The 20,778-nt window shown below is 44.4% G+C and overlaps 2 protein-coding genes across 3 annotated transcripts in view; both read left to right on the top strand.

Annotated features, from left to right (window-relative positions):
* ZFAND6 (zinc finger AN1-type containing 6) overlaps window positions 1-7,745 on the top strand; it is a 35,365-nt gene extending 27,620 nt beyond the window's left edge. For both annotated transcript variants that reach the window (XM_015873071.2, XM_015873072.1), the window contains 3 exons: window positions 740-840; window positions 6,002-6,115; window positions 6,721-7,745. In XM_015873071.2, coding sequence (XP_015728557.1) covers window positions 740-840; window positions 6,002-6,115; window positions 6,721-6,869 — 364 coding nt within the window. In that variant the 3' untranslated portion in view covers window positions 6,870-7,745. The remainder of the gene's footprint in view (window positions 1-739; window positions 841-6,001; window positions 6,116-6,720) is intronic.
* A 2,833-nt stretch (window positions 7,746-10,578) lies between these two features.
* FAH (fumarylacetoacetate hydrolase) lies at window positions 10,579-19,970 on the top strand. Its single transcript, XM_015873069.2, has 14 exons — window positions 10,579-10,742; window positions 11,767-11,877; window positions 12,207-12,328; window positions 12,821-12,870; window positions 13,485-13,575; window positions 14,063-14,160; window positions 14,396-14,448; window positions 14,977-15,076; window positions 15,772-15,902; window positions 16,571-16,646; window positions 17,227-17,273; window positions 18,101-18,202; window positions 18,860-18,977; window positions 19,717-19,970. Exons 1-14 carry the CDS (start codon window positions 10,662-10,664, stop codon window positions 19,794-19,796), a joined length of 1,260 nt encoding a protein of 419 aa, XP_015728555.1. The 5' UTR covers window positions 10,579-10,661; the 3' UTR covers window positions 19,797-19,970.
* The last annotated feature ends 808 nt before the right edge of the window (window positions 19,971-20,778 follow it).

Raw genomic sequence — 20,778 nt, 5'->3', positions numbered from 1 at the left:
TCTTTCTTAATCAGATCGAATCCCTGAGAAGAAGGGCAGAAAGAAGTTGGGCAAGTGGGCAGTGTTACCCCTCATCTGACACTTGTGGCACAGAAGAGCTGCTGCTAATCAGCTTGACTGTGCCTGACTGCTAGAATTAAGTCTCTCCCATAACTGTCCAGAGTATTTCACTGTGGCTTTTCAGCTGCCCTCTGGTTTTAACAGTGTGGCTGACAGTGTTGGCAGAGTTGGCCATCGCTGTTTTATACTTCACGAATGTAAGTTCCGTGTAGAACTGTGGATGCTTTACTGCTGGAAGCATTGACATGCTGCAATTTTCTTGTTCATATCACTGGAACACCAGAGGTAGCTCCCCTACAATTATCTTGCTGGCTAAGGTTTCAAAAATCCCTGTGTGTTGAATGTTGCATTGTTGCTTCTCCTCTATGGAAGGATAACATACTGAACTATGATAAATGGCTTGGGGAGGGGGGAGGAGATAACACATTTTTTTGTTAGTTGAACTGGTTTATTGCAGACTATGAATGCAAAAATGTTTAATTTTTCATCAATTCAGATTGCTTAGTAGTCTTAATAGTACTTCTTGTTCATGGTTATGGAAGCAACATTGAAGTAAAAAAGCATTGGCACTCTGTCTTGTCAAGACTTACTCTAATGTATTTATTTCAGGGATGTTCCATAGGACGTAGACATGCTTCGTGTTAAAAAACAAAGTATAATTTTTTTCATTGCCTTTCAGCCCTGTATCAAGTCAGTCACTTTTAACAGAATCTGTAGCATCATCCCAACCCGATAGCACGGCTGTGGACAAAACAGTACCTGAGACGGAAGAGTTGCAAGGTTGGTGCTTTGGCTTTTGGGGATGGATCTTGTGAATGTCTTTAAAACCTCGACTGTTTGTTATATGCTCCTGTTCAAGAGATGGTCTGTTCTCAGAACTAAATGTTCTGTGAAATCAGATGTAAAAATAATGATAAACTTCATGTAAGAGTCTTGAACTGGAGATTACTGGCTTTAATTGCAAATTTCACTAACAAGTGTGTTAATTGTTGGAAATGCACATCATAAATGAATGTTTTGTTAAGTCTCTATGCCTTAGCTACTACGTGAGGATAGATTTGGGAGAATGCTTTACTTCTCAGGTTGGTAACTTGCAGGTTAGGCAAGTACCATGGAAGTTTGATTTTTGTTGTTGTTTTGGGTTATTTTTCTTGGTTGATTTTTCTCTCTATGCTTGTGGAACTTAAAACTAAAGTGTTTAATAGCGCTTCTTAGGAAAGTGCAAAAATCAGGTAGTGTACCAAATTTGTTCGGGCCTGTAATCCACTGACTTTATAAAAGTTACTTAAAGGTAAGTCAGGAAATATTCTGTCTTCTGCTGATGCAGCTAAGGCTTCTGTGCCTAGAGCTCTGTTTCTAGTAGTAGTTTGGATTTTCCCACAGATAGAGTGTGCCATTTCACTTAATTGCTAAATACAGGTTCTTGTAAAACTTCTGTTATTGAACTTCGGTGTTTCAGGTATTTTACCAAATCAGTTACCATCCCTTTTTGTAGGGGAGGATAAAACAGTCCATCTTTTTACTTAGCGCAGGTAACAGCCACAGTCTTTTGTCATCACTCACAGTTCGTGTGACCAGGGAGGTGGGAAGGTTTTCATGCTTTTAGGCTGTTTTGTTCTGCTCTTTGTATTTCTGGAAACCTGTTTACGTCCAGAATTCATCTTTAGGATTATGCATTAACATACATTGCTTCATTTTCTGGAACAGAATACCTCAACTTTGACAGTGTGCACAAGGCATTCTCTTAACATGTAGATCAGTCACATCTGACCTTCTCTAGCCTGAGAGAAGGCAGGGGCTACAAGGGCTTCTAGGTCTCAATTTGTGGGTATTTGCACAGTGGAGGTGGATTTTTCAAGGTATATCTTGAGTTGTTGTACCTCTGAGTAATACATGCATGGCTTTACTTTCGTCTCAGTTCTGTAGTATGGAGAAACTGGGGTGCGTTGCATGAACCCAGCTCCTGTACAGGTATGTCCCTTGCAGGTGACCTCATATTTAGATCAGTCAGACACAGATATCTTGTACCATGTGTGGCATCCATGTCAGAATAAACCTTTATCAGGCAATATAATGTCAGTTTTTTAGGCTCATCAGCTTCTACTACCACGTTTTTTCTTCCTCACTACTTCAAAAGCTTCCAGAACCTGTTAGTCTCATGATTCTTTTTCTTCCACCCAGAGCCTGGATTAGTGTCTCTGTCTACATCCATATCTTGCTTGGCTGCATATGTAAGATTGCTTGGCTTAACTGTAAGCTGAAACTCTGGGTTTATAGCATGTACTGCTCATTCACTTGGAGGTAGGGTAATAGTATTGTAATTCTTTACCCTGCAAGCTTTCAGAAGGAAGTTTCATCTCACTTCTAGAGAATTAGAGGGAACATATATTTATCCATCTCTAAAGCTAATTATCCCTGTGAAAAGATAGGAACTAGAAACTTTGATTTCCAGGGTATGTTCCTATATTCCCATTTTACAGAACGCGTTTCAAGGGTCAACCTGCGCCAGGTGTTTGGAGTGTTTCAGTGTCCTTTTCTTTGTACCTGAGTAGTTTCTAAACTAAGAACATCAGCACGTAATTGCAGTTCTAAATTACAGTCCCTATTTATAACTCACTGTGGCAGGGTCAGCCCCATTTTTCTGGATATTACTTCTGTGTTATCCCTTAACTGAAAATCATATATAATGCAGCCTTTCCAGTCGTAATCTTCTGCTTTGAAAAGTGCAAGTTTGAAAAGAAAGCAACTTGTATTGAATGCTAAGTGGGCTTTATTGCCTTGTCATAGTTTCGCATCCCAAACAATGTCTTCCACATCAGTCAGAATTTGAGTTTTAGGCTTTTGACAAGGGATGTGTGAGGCAGTTAGGTAGCATTGCCTAGATGTGTAGCATTTAAGGAGTCTCAGTATGCTGGGAGTCCCAATCTAAGACCTTACAGTTCTTGTGCTGTCTGTGGATGGGGGTGTGTGGAGTGGATTTTCCTATTTGATCACTTGCTCAGCATTTATTATCGTGAAAAAAAAAACCAGCCCTGTTTATAGAGCAAAAAGCCCAGACACTAGATAGTGGCTAATAGGTACCTATCCTTTAATTTTTTTTGTTCTTATGAACGTATCATTAAAGGTGACCTAAAATGAAATGCACTGAAGTAGGTACAATCCAGCTCTTGTAGCAGCTTTCTTCTATTTTGAGCATCTCTCCAACTCCTTTTAGATTACCTTGTGGACTGCTGTACCTTTCACTCAACATTACAGCTGTGTTACAATTAGCCAGTCAGGATTCCTTGTTTGTTAGGCACTGGGTTAATTGGGCTGCCTCCTGGCAAGCCTGCAAGCGAGTGAAAAAGGTGTTTCACTGCTCTCGGCTTAATGAGTTTAAAATAGGCATGTTAGGATTCATGCTTCAGGTTTCAAGGAGGCTTTTTAAAAGGAAATCAGACTTAACCAACTTGAGTAACCAGCTGAGAAGCGCGTGCATGTTTGTTCTCATTTAAGGCAGCCGGTTTTGTGCTTGCTTGGTTTTGGTTGTGGGGTTGTTTTCTTTGTGAGGTATCACCGACTGAATAGAAAGCTTTATTAAGAGTAGCTGCTGTGAAATTTAACAGGGAGGTAACCTGGACAAAGTGCAAATGATAAGGTTGTTTTCTGCTTTTGTTGCATCTTTAATTTTAAGGTTGAAACAATCCTTCTCTTTTGGGGTTAAAATGCAAACAGGACTGGAACGCAGCAATATCCTCCTGTTGTTTCTTTGTAGGTGCAATATGTGTCAAGCTGGTCTCTTCAGCTTGTTGAGTTAGTAGTGATCTTCTGGTTAGGATTAACCTCATGTATTTCATTTCTTTCAGAGTTGGGTATTCTTCTTAGGTTTGGTCAGATGTGCTTGAAAGGTAAATAAAGCTGTTAGTTTTCTCCTCATGGGAACGACCTTTTTCTTTCAGAAGCTCTGCCTGGTAGTAGAGGTGACAAACATCAAACATCCAGAGCTGGCGGAGAGGAGAGAACAGATGAGGTGTCAGCAGCTTTGCAACAAATGTGTGCAGTTCTGTGTTGAGCCTGCAGGGATACAAGAACTCAAGTGTGCTTTATCTCCAAGGTGTTGTTTTCATGGTCAGAGTATGCTGAAGTTCAAGCAGGCTTGGCACAAGCAAAGCAGTAGCAAAAGCTGCTGCCTCTAGGAGGAAATCCAGGCTCTGGTTGTTTTGATCGGCTTGGAACACACTCTGTAAAGCAAGGAACTTCTAGGGGGCAGGACAACTTGTCACCTCCTGAGAGATGAGCGTTTCTTTGTGCTTTATTCCTTGTTGGTAGTTGGCAGCTTGTCCTGGTACTGCTGGTGCTTCTGTTCCCCAGCAAAAGGCAGGGCTGGGACTGGGGGAAGGGAGGGAACCAGTTCCAGCAGCATCCTGGAATCCAGACAAAATACAGCAGCTGGGAGTGGTTGCAGCATATTTCCTGTGAGCTCCAAGCTGGGTGGCATTGCATTTTTACCTGGCTTTTTATCTATTGTGTGTCATGCTTGTCTTATAGATAGAGCCCTGACGCCCTGTTATCTGAAGGTGACTTACCAGTTGGGGCATTCACGATTATCAGAGAGGATCTTCAGTCTAATCTGTCTCCTGTGCAAAAGCAAACTGAGAGGCAGAATGTTTAGTTAGTACAGTAGGTACAAAATGACTTGTGGCAGCAGTAAAATCTTCCCACTCAGTTCAACAGTAAGCAGCAGCCCTTAGATATTATTAAGACTCTCACAATAGGAAAAAAGAAGGTTTATGCACAAAGAAAATAAGTGTATGTGTAGATTGGAGAGCCTTGTTATGTGAGGAACAGTGCCAGTTTTCCTTAAGTTTGCCTTACAGTTACAGAGGCTTTCTGTAAAAACTTATATTGAAGTAACTGGATTTTGCTACAAGAAAGAAAATGCAAACCTGAGTCGTTTGCTATGAAATGGTAGTTTATGGCATAAAGCTTTCTTAATGAGGTCTGCTCTTTGTAACACTACTAGAATTCACTTAGGTAACTCTTAGCACTTCTGATAGATCCTGTGTGTCTTTCAGTCCTTACTGCTTTCATGCTTACGTTGCAAACCTCTCAATTCCTTCTTGAGATCGAGTTTGCTCTGTTGTCTATTTTTGTTTTGGAAATGAGGAGTGTGCAGATATTGAGGGAAAACAACCAGTTTCTGGTTTGACCTGAGTAAGGCAAATAGTGCCATTACTTTTTGGTCTTCCACACAAGCTGTGAGCTCTGCTCTGTATGTGAGAGAGCAATGAAGTAGATTGAAAGTTGTCTTGGGTTTCAGAGTAGTGGAGTTCCTGTAGTTCTGAGATTCCTGTGCAAAGGAGTGACTTCCTTGCTGTAGATGTAGGTGAGCAGCAGCATCACAGTAGTAGAGATTGCTCTGAAACACTGCACTTTGTATGGCCTCATTATTGCAGCCTTCAGCAAAAATAATGGTGTTCCAACATTTGGAAAGGAATATTTCTCTCAGCATGTCCTCATAATATACAGTGCTGTTAATGCTGCTTAAAAGCTTCTTTCTATATTTCCTGTTTTAGGAAACAGACCAGTAACACTGATGGGGAAACACTTGGTGTTGGATGTTCATTCTCTCCTCAGATCTGGCAGCTCAGACTCCTAATTTTTAAGCCTATTTTTACTCACTCTGATATATAAAGGGATGGAGATCAAACCTCTTAATTTATGGTATCTTAATACTGTGAATTCTGTAACGGCATTCAGTGAATTCTCTCCTTGAATTGGATTGAAGGTTTGAAGGGAGGGAGTGCTGTGAGTTCATGACACTTCACGTACTGAAGTTGCAGCAAAATCGTAAACCCCACAGCCTGAGTTGACAGTGTGGGCTTTAGCTTATAGTATCATTTAAACAGAGGAAGAGGAGAGAGATGTTTATCCAGTGTTCTCATCAACTTTTTAATGTTAGCTTCAGTGTCAGAGAATGCAGAGCCTACACCTGAAGAACAAGACAAGTCACTTGACAAACCAAAACAGAAAAAGAATCGCTGTTTCATGTGCAGGAAGAAGGTTGGACTTACTGGTAAGCAATACTCATTCTGCTTTTCCTTATAAAGAAACTTAGGCTTTGGACCTTTGCAAACATCTGCTCTTAGAGCATAAATGGGGCACGGCCACTTCTTGATGCTGTTGATTGGGAGAGCCTTTGCCCAAGTTTTGTTTCTATCTGAACTGTACTAAGTCCTTCATGTATTTGTTTTGTTTTTCAGCTTCCTTTCTCTAAGCAAAACATAGAATTCTAAATACTGCTCTCTTGAAGTCTGCTTAGCTGGGGGTTGGCTGATAGCTGGCTGCCATTATTCACTGACCATCATTGCAGTGGGTCAGTGGAAAGGCCTGAGGAAGCTTGGTAATGGTTCAGAAACAAAGAAAATGATCCAGAAGTCTTCAGGACTGAGTTTTGTACTGATACGTAATGCAACGGGAAGGATCTGTCGAGTCAAATCTTGCTTTTTATTGCTTAAATGTATTATTTGTGATTCTTATGCTTTCTGCAGCAGAGCTTCTCTTTGGCTGATTGACACTGGTGACAGATTTATTGATAGTGAGTGAACACATTCAGGATTTAAAACAAACGGGTTTGCTTAAGGAATACCAAAGTACCTAAACTGCTGTTTCTGTCCGCAGGGTTTGAGTGTCGGTGTGGGAACGTTTACTGCGGCATGCACCGCTATTCAGATGTACACAGTTGCTCTTACAACTACAAAGCTGATGCTGCTGAGAAAATCAGAAAAGAGAATCCTGTAGTTGTGGGGGAAAAAATCCAGAAGATCTGAACTGCTGCTCCTGCTGGAATACAAAATCCTTTGACCATCTGCAGATTAAATTGACTTGAGCTTTTTATTTTTTCCTTAGTCATCGGGAATGTAGAGCAGTGTACCTTGCCTAGACCTTTTAATCATGCATGTCATCAGATGAATAGATTTTGTTCTTTTTTGTTTTGTTTTTGGCGAAAATGACCGAACATTTATTTTTCATTGCAGTTTTCTGTGGCTGAAGACTTAAGTAAAAAAAAAACTGAGTATTATCCTTTAAGATCATCTTAATTTTAGTTGAGTGCAGAGGGCTTTTATAACAAATGTGGAGAACAATATTGGAGGGCTGTGCTTTTCCAGGATAAAACATGCATGTGTTAACTTTGCAGTTTATTTTCTTGTTGTATATAGCATTTCTCTGCAGCACAATTTCCTTTTATTTTTTTGGGTTTTTTTTTTTTTGATAATGCCTTGTACGGCACAACTAGTTATCAGTAACTGAATGTATTTTAATCATTATGGCTGCTTCTGTTTGTTTGTTTTATTTTTTTTCCCCATTAACGAGAGGTTATACATGTTCGCATATTAGCTTGTTTGCACCCTCTACCTATTTATGTATGAATCATTTGTAATGAGAGTGTGTGCTGAGGTTGTCTGTGTGGTTTGTTTTATTTTTTTTTTTCCAATTGGTTCCTGTGTGTATGGGGGGGGAAGGCTGTATGCACTTCACTGACTGCAGGTTTCATTGGTAATTACATCCATCGGTCTGTCTGTACACAATATGAAGAATGATCTGAAGTACCTGTGCTGTATTTATGTTTATCCATGTCTTAACTTTGATTAAATAAAATTTAAAAAAAAAATAAAAATTGGAGCCCCCTGTGGCTGTCACTGGCATCAGTAGCCCAGATCTCTCCTGCTTTGTTTGCATGGGGACCTTCCATTGACAGTTCCTTTACTTATAGTGCATTTATCCACAGGCTGTATGTATCCCAGTGCTGGCTACAGTCTGATCTTATATTTTGTGGGGTGTCATTGCTGTGTGCTGCAGTGGGGTTATCTGTGACTATGTGCTTAAGTCGGGATGAGCCTATGATAGGTAAAAGCAGCATCTCCAGCTTTATTGGTGAGCCCTGGAGCCATGCGTGTGTGACTGTGGCACTAGAAAATATTGCTCTGGGTTTTATGATTCACTGTGACAGAGCACTGCACAACCTTCCCTGAAGTTAGATGATAGAACATGCCTGGAGAGAGTATTTCCAGTGGGATTGTGTTCTCAGGTTTGAGATCCACGTGCTCCGACATGGAAAGCTGCCGCAACCACCCTCCATTGTGCATCAGTAGATCTCCAGGTTTGTAAGTAATCATCATCTGGGGGTATAAAAGTTGAGTAGTTTGAGTGGCAGCATGGTAAATTCAGGTGCTGTTGTTTATCACAGGACTTAATGGTACACCAAAGTGGACTGATTTCTCTCCACGTGGTACCAATCCCTGGCTGAAGTTCCACGTGGTGACTTGCTGCTGCCTTTGGGCACTTGTGAAATCAATGGGATTGTGTGGTTTTATTTAAAGTGTTAAATTTTTAATCAAAGCTGGCTGCCTTCTTTACAATTCTGAATGCTCTTTAAAAGCTATGGATGGTGATTAGTAGATAAAACACTACATTTAGCACATAAACACTACGCAACAGAAGGAGCTTTCTCTATCAGCTGTGGAGAGTAATTTACAAGACCCAGTAATAAATGAAATATCTTGTGCTTGCGTAAGTGGCTTACACGCAATTGATGAAGCAAAGGGTTTTTGTAGTAAAGGAGGGGAGAAATGGTTCTAAGTTTCAGTAGCAGTTTACACCTATGGGTCAGAGATCTTCTGTTTCCTCAGAGCAATTGCTAAACTTCCTCTTAGGTAGCGCAGGGAACAGAAGAGCAGCAGTGTCTTTTTTCATGGCTGTCCTTCACTTGGCTGCTGCTCTACTCTTCTCTAAATCTTCCCTTCTCAGTTTAACAACTTCCTCTTCACTGTTTTTGGTTTCCCTTTTCTAGAAGTATCATTTTCTCTATGTTTCCTCTGGCAGTGATGCTCCTGGGCTAAGCAGAGAGATGCCGTAGATTTTGCAATGTGGGGAATAACAGTTGTTTTGTAAGTTCTGGTATCTGAGAGACTGGACAAAGGAAGGGCAGAGAAGCAGCTGCCTTTGGAATTCACGTAATCCCTTCACTGCTGCCTGTTATGAAGCAATAACTGCTGGCCCTTGATTATACAGTAGGAAATGTGACTGTGCCAAGAGGAAACTGGACGTGCAGTGCAATGGCTGTACTGACTGGCAGGGGTAGTGTTGGGTAATTCTGTTTCTACACATATCCTTCTCAAGACAACCTAATAAATTTGTTTATGGCCTGGCTCGTTCAGATTGCTCCGAGTAAAGGATATTGAAAGATAATATGGTCCTGATATATGAACTTGGACTGGAAATCCACCTTTCCCTGACAGCGAGTTGGTGTTTGCTTTGGCGTTGGCTTCATGTTATCGTGGTGGTTGATCTGCTTCTCAATCTGGATAACCAGCCGTGCTCTTCATATTCTGTCATCAGCATTAGGTTAGCAGATGAACATTTTAATTAATACCAGCACGTTCACAGCACTGCAGCAGCCTTGCATGAATCTTGTTTCTCAAGATGCACGCTGTGTATTGGACGCACGCTTTCAAGCTGTTGTTTTCTCCTTGCAGTACGCAGCTTACACACAGTTCCTGTAACCTCACATGGAGCCTCTTCGCGGCGTTTTTCAGCCATCATTGGCACAGAGTCGTAACTTGAGATGCACTGGATTTGCTTACAGGGAATTCTGCAGGAGTTGGTGCGAGGCGTCGTATTGTTTGAAAGAAGAACCTGCTCCAGATGGCGCCACATGAGCTGTCACAGATGGGCTCTCGTCGCTGGTGTTGTGTCATCTCGCACTGAATCTCTGCCTCTCCAGCTTGCTCTGTTTCTTCTAAAGAGTCTTCTCTGCCAGAAAAGAAAAGTTGAGCAGGAAATAAGTTCTAAGTTCTTTGCTTGGCAGTCACGAGCTGTCTAACTGCGCTTATTGGAAAGGTGTGACCTTTGCTATTTGGTTTCAGTTTCACAAGTCATTCCCTCATTGGTTTCTGTGCACGGTGTGACAGCTGGGTTGGGGATCAGAAGATGCCACAGGTTCCTCTGCCCTTGTTCTGTTGTTTGCACACACCTGTTTTTAAGCTATTGGAACTGGTGAAAATGTAACTCGGATACAGCATTACAAAGCTAAAAAGGAGGTGAAGTGCAGCTGGAGGTGTCAGCTGAGCACTTTCTCCGTGTTGCTGAGCTGCTGGCAGAAGAACTGCTCCACTGAGGTGAGATGGGGACATCATTTTCCCACCTTGCTGTCAAGTAAATCACCCCCGTGGCAGGTAAATGGGTGGCATCTCTGCTCTCACCGCCCCACATGGAGCTGCCTGCATGGATTCCCCACCCACAAGGACCGAGCTGGTGAAAAATGGCCTTGGTTTCATGTAAGGGTTTATCGAGCAGGAAGAGCCTGTCAGTGTGCTGGCCCCAACCTCGGCAGGAACAGTTACCAGCTGCTGACTCATGCAAACCTCTGGCACTAATTAACCACAGCTGCTGCCAGCGGGATGAGGGGTGGGATGCGGGCAGGGCTGCGATTGGTTTGGGGCTGCGGATGGAGGGTGGGATTTGGTGCTGCTGTGCTCCCTGTTACAACATCCAAAGGGGCTCTTCCTTTGAGGTAGGAGCGCAGTGGCCCAGCAGGTCGGGGCTCTTTGTGAGCATTCAGCATGTCTTTCATCCACGTGGACAAGGACTCAGATTTCCCTCTGCAAAATCTCCCCTATGGGGTTTTCTCCACAAGGGAGGAGGTGAGTAAAAGCACAGGTTGTCCTCGGGCTGTTGTAATTGTGTGGAGCCTGTGGAATGGAGGAACTCCAGCAACATGGGATAAGGAAATCTGAGTTGTCTTTTTGCTTCACATAAGGCTTCTGGTAACAGCCTCCTTTAAACTATAGTAAAGAATGGGAAGTGTTAGTAGTTCTGAGGAGCACTTTGGCTGCTGCATCCTATGGTTTTTGTGTGGTTTTGACTATTGTCAAATGAATTGTCTCCTGCAATAGCTGTATTTGTATGTACCGTGTTCTGGCCTTTAGCAGCCTGCTCTCACCAGCTGGTTGGTTGCAAGAGTACTAAAGCAGAGCACTGCATGCACGTGTCACTTCTATCTCTGCTGCTGCCCCATTATGGTTTGTTGGGCACGGCGCTGCAGCAAAGTGTTAAATGTGCCCAAAGGTTCAAGCCAGTGCTGTTCTGTCAGAGTCATAGAATGGCCTGGGTTGAAAAGGACCACAATGATCATCCAGTTTTAGACCCCTGCTATGTGCAGGGTCACCAACAACCAGGCCAGGCTGCCCAGAGCCACATCCAGCCTGGCCTTGAATGCCTTTAGAGATGGGGCATCCACAGCCTCATTGGACAACCTGTTCCAGTGCGTCACATTTTGGCCAAGATCTAATTAGAAGTCAGGTGAGGGTTTATGGAAATCCTTTGGGGTAATAACGTTTTAAAACTGGCACCATGTCCCCATGATTTCCAGCTATGGCAGTTGGTGTCGTTACAAATTAACCCGGCGCTCTGCAGGGATGTTTGCTGAATGAATCCTTATCACAGCGGGAATCGTGCTTAGAAATTAAAGATTAAGGAATATCTTGTTTGGAAATTTGAGGTTAAAAAATAGGTTAAATTGCGTGAGTTTTTCCATTTTGTTAAGTTTGTTTTCCTAATGAGTGTTAGACCCTGTCCTCATGGGTTCATCTCTCTGTGATCGCTGGAGGGTTTGGGGGTACAAACATAAACTCTTCTTCTCTTCCCTCCACTCTCACCGCTTTGCAGCCTCGGCACAGGATTGGGGTAGCGATTGGAGACCAAATCTTGGATCTCAGTGTCATCAAGCATCTGTTTAATGGACCGGCTCTTGCCAAACACCAGCATGTCTTTGACCAGGTATTTATCTCAGGCCATAGTTTGGATTTCTGTGTGCTCTTAGACATGTGAGAGTTCCCCACAGCTCTTGAACACCTCCAGGGATGGTGACTCCATCACTGTCCTGGGCAGCTGTGCCACTGCAGCACTGCTCTTTCTGATAAGAGATTTTTCCTAATATCCAACTGATTTCTGTGACAGGGCACAAATTTGGGGCATCTCATCAGGAGTGTGGGCCAGCACCATTGGCTGTGCTCTGCTTAGAGGCAGCCTATAGCTGTGGGGATGCAGTGGGGGCATCTGGGTGCTCTTGTGAAGCAAAACTCAGTCTGTCATCTATTGCCCATCAGCCCACCCTCAGTGCCTTCATGGGGCTGGGCCCCACTGCCTGGAGGGAAGCCCGTGTCCTGCTGCAGTCACTGCTGTCAGCTGCCGAGCCAACGCTGCGGGACAACACGGGCCTGCGGAAACGGTGAGCCAACATGGGCCTGAGGCAACTGCCCGCCATCTGAACGGGATCCCACTGCTGCTTAGGCCTAATGACACCTTCCCACCCCTTGCTGTGTCTCTGGTTAATCACTTCATTGCCTGCAAATACAATCATAGAACCATTTGAGTTGGAAGGGACCCTTCAAAGCCATCTGGTCCAATTTCCCAGCACTGAACAGGGGCACCTACAGCTGATCAGGTGCTTGGAGCCCATGGGGACACCTGGAGCTCCATGCAAAACAACAACTGCCTCCATGGGGGAAGTGGCTGTGGGGCCTCCAGCCTGTGCCTCCCCCTATCCCAACAGTGCCCTTGTTTTTATTACAACTAGAAAGGAATTGCTGCAAGGCTTTGCAAAGCAAAATAAGGATGGAGCTGCTTCAAGAGATGCTCAGCCCCTTTTGTGCTTGAAAACCACTTCAGGGTGAAAGCCTCAAACTATTCTGAGAGCTGAAGTCTTTGTCTTTTATTTCAGGGCATTTGTACCTCAGGCTTCTGCTACCATGCACCTGCCAGCACACATTGGTAAGCCTTGTGGGTTGCCGGCTACTCAGCACTGCCCTTTGCTCCTGCCTGAAGGGTCTGCTTTGTTTCCAGGTTGCTCAGACTTAGCGTAGCTGTGATGGGGAGTGGGCTTTGTAGGAGCCAGAAGTAGCTCGTTGTATGCAGTGAATGGTAGGTGCTGTCGGCAGTGCAAGATGAAAAGCCGGGGGAAGCTCATTATCAGCCAGAAAACTCCTGGATGTGGTTTAACTCCGGGTTGTCCTGTGCCATGAAATGTCAGATTCACAACACCAAAGGCCTTTGTGGCTGTGATCCTCACACACCTTGCTCTCTAGACCCTTCACCATCTTCGTTTTCCTCTGCATGCCCTGATGGTTTTATTTCCTTCTTATGTTACGGCACCCAAAGCTATGTACAGCTTTAAGTGTTAGGTTGGCTGCAGCGAGGCTTCCAACACAGTATCACCCAGCAGAGGGCAGCAGCAGCCCGCCCACTCCGGCAACGATTCCAAATGCTGCTGAGTGTCTCTGCATCCCTCCCTGTGTTCCTCCCCACTCTTTCCATCAGCTTTAGTCCCAGCACACGAGGGACTCTCCCACCTTTGCTCCATGTCCTGTGCGTTTCTATCCATGCAGGAGATTACACCGACTTCTATTCATCACGACAACACGCTACCAATGTTGGCATCATGTTCCGGGGGAAGGAGAATGCTCTGATGCCCAACTGGTGGGTTATGGGGGTGGCTGTGTTGTGTGCTCACCCATAGGTGTATATATATGTGTGTTTTTAAAGGTTGAGACAGCCCTTCAGTAATACATATTTCAGTTCATGCTGGAGGAATGACAAACTGTGCTGCCAAGAGCTTCAGAAAAGCCCCATTTCTCCAACCTGTGCTGGTGCATCTGTACCAACCACAGTGAACCTCTGGTTCAAAGGCATATTCACCTAAGAAACTCTGTTCTGCTAATTGTGTTTTGGGTTTAAGCTCGGAGCAATTAAGCAGAGCAGTGACACCAGAGTGCATTTAGCACAGCTACGTGGTTGCAGCATTTTGTATGTCTGTATCTCAGAGCAAGGATGGTGCAGCTGTTTTTGCCCATCTGTGCAGAACTTGCTCCTCAAACCTTGCTCTGTATAAGCCTCTGCCCCATGGAGCTGCTCTGGGTGCTCTGCTCCCTGATCTAACCCACACTCTGTGATGCTCTTTCCCAAGGCTACACCTGCCTGTTGGGTATCACGGCCGGGCATCTTCTGTTGTGGTATCCGGGACACCCATCCGGAGACCTGTGGGGCAAATGAAACCTGACAATGGTGAGTCCATGGCAGACTTTACATGTGGCTCCTTAGTCCTTTTTTAACTATTGTTTTTCCTGTACATTGCAATGTAGGGTCTGTGATGCTCCAGTTGGGGTCAGAGCAGAGAGCAAGGGGAAGCCCAGAGCTAAAACTGCCTCATGTTTGTATGCCAGGCAGCACTGGATGCTTTGTTCTTTCATTGCTCTGTCTGCCTTTCTCCCACAAAATACTCTTTCTTTTACACCTGCAGATAAACCTCCAGTGTTCGGTGCTTGCAAGCGCCTGGATATCGAGTTAGAAATGGTAAGATGGGCTTTTTTTCCCCTGCTACTTTAATAGAGAAGCATTAATAAGAGGGAAGAAAAGGTAGGATCAGCTTCTAAAATGAATATTACATGATCCACTTATTCCTTTCCTCTGATAAATCCGTATAGCAGGCAATGAAGATTTCTGTGGTGGAAATCTTCCCTTCTGAGGACAGCAGGGTATTTTACATCATCCGCTGTGCTGTTAATACAGCTTTCAAGCTGGAAACAACTTTGGGTTTGGAAACAACAGAGTTTTGTAACTAAATACCCTTGGACAGTGCATCTTCTTGTGGCTTAGCGTGGTCCTAAAGGATAGAGCTTTCCAGGGTTCCCTGTTTTATATGATCTATGTTGTTTTATATGGGAGTAAGAGAGATGCTAGGTCATGGTAGACATCCACGGGGGACATTTCCCCACTACCTCCTCTCACTGTAGTCTTCCACTGAGCAAATCAATGACTTTAATCCTCTTTTATCTTTTCTACCTTCAGAAACTTAACCAACATTCTGATTTTCAACTCCAGGCATTCTTTGTAGGACCTGGCAACAAGCACGGGGAGCCGATCCCAGTCAGCAGAGCTCATGAGCACATCTTTGGGATGGTCCTTATGAACGACTGGAGCGGTAACCAGCACCATGGGTGGGGTCAGAGCATTATGGGGTGCCCTAAAGATGGAAAAACAATGAAAATGTGTTTTTAAAACACATTGATGGGCACTGAAACCACTGGGTATGGTTGAAAGGGATCAGATACCTGCATTTCTTAAGCTCTTTCTAAACCCATCTTTGATCAATCAGTAGAACCTGTGAATGCTGCCTAATGAAGATTGATTTACTTATGAAAGAGCTAATATCCATCTAACAGGGATCGAGCAGCGCTAAGGATGGGGATCTCAACAGAGGATTGATTTCAGTGTCAAGATTAGGGAAAGAATTTGGCAATCACAAATCCCTCTGTCTGTCCAGAGGTTTAAGCAGACCAAAACATTGTTACTGAGGTGAAATGAACCCTCCAACTGGTGCAGCTCCCTGGCTGGGTGTCACAGTTTAATTGAACTGAGGAGGAAAATGGTTGTCTGAGGATGACCTGGCTTGCTTTAATTATCCCTGACTACTTAATCCAGCCAGTCTGAGAACTTTGGTTTGAGAAAGGGATGGAATTAAACCAGAATTTGGGCACAATGGCTGTAAATTGGTAGTGAGAATGTTTCCAAGTCCACACAGCTGGTGCTGTAGCTGTGCAGAGATCTTCCTCTGGTACAAAGGCTGTACAACGCCAAGTATGTTTAATGGCATTACTTTCATTTTTCCCTTTCTAGCTCGTGACATCCAGAAATGGGAATATGTTCCTCTGGGCCCATTCCTGAGCAAGAGTTTTGGTACAACCATCTCCCCTTGGGTTGTCACCATGGAAGCTTTGATGCCATTCGTGCTGCCAAACCCTGTCCAGGTCAGCAAGAGAAAAAGGCTTGAATCTTTGAACATTTTTAAGTGATCCTGCTTCAAAGACATAAAGAAAGCTCGAGCCCTTTGAATCCAAATGCTGGCTGGTGTGGCACAACCAGGTGGTGTCTGCCATCCTGCCTACTTGAGCGGGGCAGAAATATCATCTCCTCCAAAGTGTCTCAGAAATGAACTGATCACTGAGCTGCTAGGTCGTGTTTGTTAGTGCTTAGCATCTAGAAAGCAGGAGGGAGAGAGGGGATTCATGCCAGAGCACTTTGTTCAAGCATCTGTGTTATGTAGAATTGTAGTTAAAATGGAAAAAGGTAATGGAGTTCTTACAGAGAATTTACCACCGTCTCTGAACGTGCACAGAGCAGAGGTGTGCTAGCATTGTATTAGTTTTGGATTAACATCCATGCCAAAGAGATGGAGAGGGCTTTTGGAGCCCAAGTGCAAAAGAGGAAATCTGAATCTGCAGGATATCGCATCTGCTCAGAAAGATCTTTAAAAGCATGTGCATGAGAGCAAGAAAAGCAATAATCTGAACAGTAATAATGGTAAAGTAAATGGGGTGTGCAGCACAGCCTGCATAAACAAGAGCTCACTGGGATGGCACATGGAATTTCTCCTTTTTGCTTGTGTAAACTGTCATGTCTTTTTTCTGCATTTTAGGACCCCAAGCCACTGCCCTACCTTCGGGATGAAGAGCCCTACACTTTTGACATCAATCTCTTTGTGGCAATAAAAGGTGTGGCAATAAAATGTATGGCAATACGGAGCGGGTTGTAAAGCTGAAATCACCAATTAAGGACTGCAGAACCCCCCATGTACATGAGACAATTTGCTCTTAGCTTCGCATTCCTCTTTTCTTGCAAAGCTCTTCATGCTCCCTGTTGGCAGTGATGCACCCAGGAGGGAATGCAGCCCACCTGAGGATTGCAGATAATCAACTTACAATGAGGAGTCCCTATGGGGGCTGCCTGCATGGGTAGGTAAAAGCTGGGCAAGAAGGGAGCAGAAGTCCATGATGTCAGCCCAGCGCAGGGCCCAGCTAATGGCCTTGCTGAGCAGAAGGTCCAGTTGTTGCTCGTATTGTTGCTCACACAGTAAGGGAAATGATCTGAATCAGGTAGCTTGATGTTACGCTGGTGCCATCCACACACTTGTTTTCTGGCCTTCTTAAGGGAATGGAAAATGTTATTGCTGCTCTGCTGCAAGGGATTGTAATGATAAAAGGAGTCATCCATCTATAAAATGAAAAGACTCCAACATCATTCATCCAACACAAATGAGTTGTTTACCCATTTCTTGCTTTTTATTTTCTGCAGGAGAAGGAATGAGCACGCCAACTACTATATGCAGATCCAATTTCAAGGTAAGACTTTGGCCTCTTTCATTTGCTTGAAATCTTACTGATGCCATCAGCTCAGCTCTTAGGTATTGTCAAACACTGATTTTTGCATTAGTCAAAGATCAGGTCAGGTTTGGGTAAGGTTCACAGAATCATAGAATAACCTGAGTTGAAGGAACCCATAAGGGTTATTGAATCCAGCTCCTGGCACCTCACCGGACCTTCTGAAAATCAGACCATAAGCAAATAGAGGGAGATGAGCGGATGGTGGTGACATCTCTCCATTGGGATGGAAACTCATGAGCATTGAGCAAGAGAGCAGCACTTTGTGCTGCTTTGAATTCAGGCAAAGGGGCTCTTGCTGTGTCACCATGTAAGTGGTGCTAGTAGTGCTGGCCTTGAAGAGGAAGAAGAGGATAAATGGCATCTAACTGAAAAAGAAGGATTTTTAAGGGGCACAGTTACATGTTATAGTCTGTTTATGTGCATGCAGCAGCCCCTTGGTCATCACAGGCAACCCGGTCTAGTACCAGATGTGGAGGTTGGTGGCTCTGCCTGCAGCACGCTGGTTGGAACTTGGTGATCCTTGGGGTACCTTCCAACCCAATCCATTCTATGGTTCATTCTATGATTCTATGATCATATAGAAAGCTATCAGCCAGGTCACAGCAACTACTAGAAATGCAGCTGTGGGCATTACTTTTGGGCTGCTGAAGGTTCCTGATTAAATAAGGAAATATCTTTAGGGATTGCCTGAGCAGCATCATCCAGAACATGCAGTACCTTCTGCATAGGCATGTGAGAAAGGTTCGTCTTTTGTTGCTTTAGCCTCTTCCTCCTCCTTTGTGCAGCACATGTACTGGACCATGAAGCAGCAGCTGGCGCATCACTCCATCAATGGGTGCAACCTCCGACCTGGAGACCTCCTGGCATCAGGAACCATCAGTGGGCCCGTGAGTGTTCAAGTCCTCATAGCATCAGTAACAGCTCAGCAGATAGAAAATACTACATCTACAGACCTAACTTTGCAAGCTGTTACTCCTGTACAGACAGTGGTTGCAATGTCTGAGTAAGGCACTGGCACTTGCTGAAACATCAAATATAATCACTCTTCATGCTGTCTCTTAGACAGCTTCAGGGTAAGTGGTTTCCAAACAGGGATACCTATCCTTCCATTCTGAGCACCTCTGAAGTGCTTTCTGCTTCCCCTAACACACTGCACTGCAGATTGACATTGGTGATTTACAAACCTTTGCCAGCTTTGCTTCTGAAGAACAAAACATAAATAAAACTGTGCTGTGTGGTTACATGAAAGCACAGGTCCTCAGGAGTGTCCTAGGCTTATTTCTATGCCCTCTGTAGCTGCCTCAAGCAGCTTGTAAAGAATTTAGGGCTGTTTTAAACATACAAGATGAAGCCATGACTGCTTACAGCAAGCAAGGTGTTGTAATGCAAAGGCAAAGCAGTAAACCAGTGTTTTACCAATGAAGCAAATTAACAGTAAAACTCAGTTCTGTGTGCTCATCTATTTGTGAATCTACTTCCAGCAGTAAGTAGCTTAGCAGTAGGACTGCTAAGAGACATTCATTTGTTGATAATTTTTGCTGCAGGAGCCTGAGAGCTTCGGCTCCATGTTGGAGCTTTCTTGGAATGGGACAAAAGAAATTCCTCTTGGCCATGGACAGTCTCGTAAGTTCCTGCAAGATGGAGATGAAATCATTATAACAGGTAATGGCTGAGAAATGCTCTTTTGCTGTACCAAGGAGGTGTTTGCAGGGGTTGGTGGCAGCCTGCTGAGGACACGGCTGTGCTGTGTGTGCACATATTGCACATCTCAGTTGTTCTTTGATCACATTCACTGAACTTGCATTTATATTGATTGGTCAGATTTTAAGACTATTGTACTCAACCCACTTTACGCACAGTCTTAAGTGTAGCAGCACCTGAATCAGAAGCTGTCCCACATCACAGCTCCATGATGAGGGACAGTGCTGAAGGAAGGTCAGACCCAGGTTCTCCTTGTACTGGAGTAAGGGTCGGCCTCTGCTCCCAAGGAACAGCAATAAGATGAGAGGGAATGGCCTCAAGCTGCATCAGGGGAGGTTCAGGTTGGGTATTAAGAAACATTTCTTCTCTGAAATAGTGGTGCTGCAGTGGCACAGCTGCCTGGGGATGCAGGTGGTGGAGTCACCATCTCTTGAGGTGCTCAAGAACCATGGGGATGTGACACTGAGGGACGTGGTCAGTGGGCATGGTGGGGGTGGGTTGATGGTTGGTTAATCTCAATGCTCTTCTCCAGCCTTTGTGATTCTATGGCTTTTCCTGACAAGAGGGGCCAAAACATAAAGCCTCACTGTGTGTGCCAGGCCTGGGCACATCCATCTCAAATATCCACATGATACTGTTCATTCATGATGGAACCCCACTGTCCTCGCAGTACAACCCATCTCCTGTTTTCTGCCCCCAGGTTACTGCCAAGGCAGTGGCTACCGTGTGGGGTTTGGCCAATGCTCAGGCAAAATCCTCCCAGCTGTGTCGGGTCTGTGATGTTTGTGGGAAGGGAACATCCAGGAGGAGGAGTGAAAGAAGGAGGAAGATAAGGAGAAGGAGGACCTCTCCCCCACCTCTCATAGCTGCGCTTCTGAATTCAGATGTCATGTTTTTATATGAGTGATTGGAATCTTACTAGTTTTAATTATCAATAAATATCTTCAAGATGAATGTGTCTCTCTGGAGTGATAAGAAAAGTTTTTCTACCCGAGCTTAAAGTTCTTGAGATGAGAATAGGATGATTTAAATAGAAAGTGAGATTTTTATCTCCTCTATATTAATATTTTTATCACAGCTATAAAAAGGTGTCTGAGTAAACTGAAATATTCACTGGGTTGGTGATACCAGCAGAGCTTGAATCCTGGCTTCTTTTTTTTGCAGTGTTCATCTTCTGGGGGTAAAACCCCAAAGGTGAATCCTAAAACCTGTGGACCATTTGGTTGCTCCAGGAGCACCCCCTAAATCTACATACAACAACACAGTTTGTGTGAACGTGATGGTCAGTGCAACTGACAGCAAAACAGGGTGCTAAAGGAGCAGCCTTTTCAGAAGGGTGAAAAGAGAAATAAGGCTGTACCAAAGGGAGGGTGGCAGCCCCAGCATAGTGGCTGCTACTTTGCCCCCTGTCAGGGAATAACAGGGGTCCGGGTGCTCACAGCTCCTTGCAGCAGGCAGTGAACAAAGCGCATGGCACAGTGTAAAGGGCATCTGCCACTGTCCCATGGCCTACAAATCAATTTAATGCCATGGCCTGCTGCCAAATCACATTAATTAGAGGATATCACTGACTGAAGGAGCTTGGGAGAGCAGATAATGAACTCTGGTATGGTGCAAGGGAATCTTGCCAAGTATCTGCTCGGTCCTCCAATTGAAAGGGCTGATGGGGCGGTGGGTTTTGTGCAAGAACAGCAGTCCCAGGGCTGCAGCTCCATTCCCAGAGCCAGGAGACCCTCATGCAGGGGTTGGGGGCAGCAGGAGG

Source organism: Coturnix japonica, chromosome 10 (genome assembly GCF_001577835.2).
Source record: "Coturnix japonica isolate 7356 chromosome 10, Coturnix japonica 2.1, whole genome shotgun sequence".
In the NCBI taxonomy this organism is placed as follows: Eukaryota; Metazoa; Chordata; class Aves; order Galliformes; family Phasianidae; genus Coturnix; species Coturnix japonica.
This window is presented reverse-complemented; position numbering and strand designations above follow the sequence as displayed.

Bases quoted from the DNA above. Each gene is read 5' to 3' on its own strand.
- FAH (XM_015873069.2), top strand. From the start codon at position 10,662: ATGTCTTTCATCCACGTGGACAAGGACTCAGATTTCCCTCTGCAAAAT. The intron at 12,871-13,484 runs GTAAGCCTTGTG...CTATCCATGCAG, and splicing joins GCACCTGCCAGCACACATTG to GAGATTACACCGACTTCTAT. The intron at 15,903-16,570 runs GTCAGCAAGAGA...TCTGCATTTTAG, and splicing joins TGCTGCCAAACCCTGTCCAG to GACCCCAAGCCACTGCCCTA.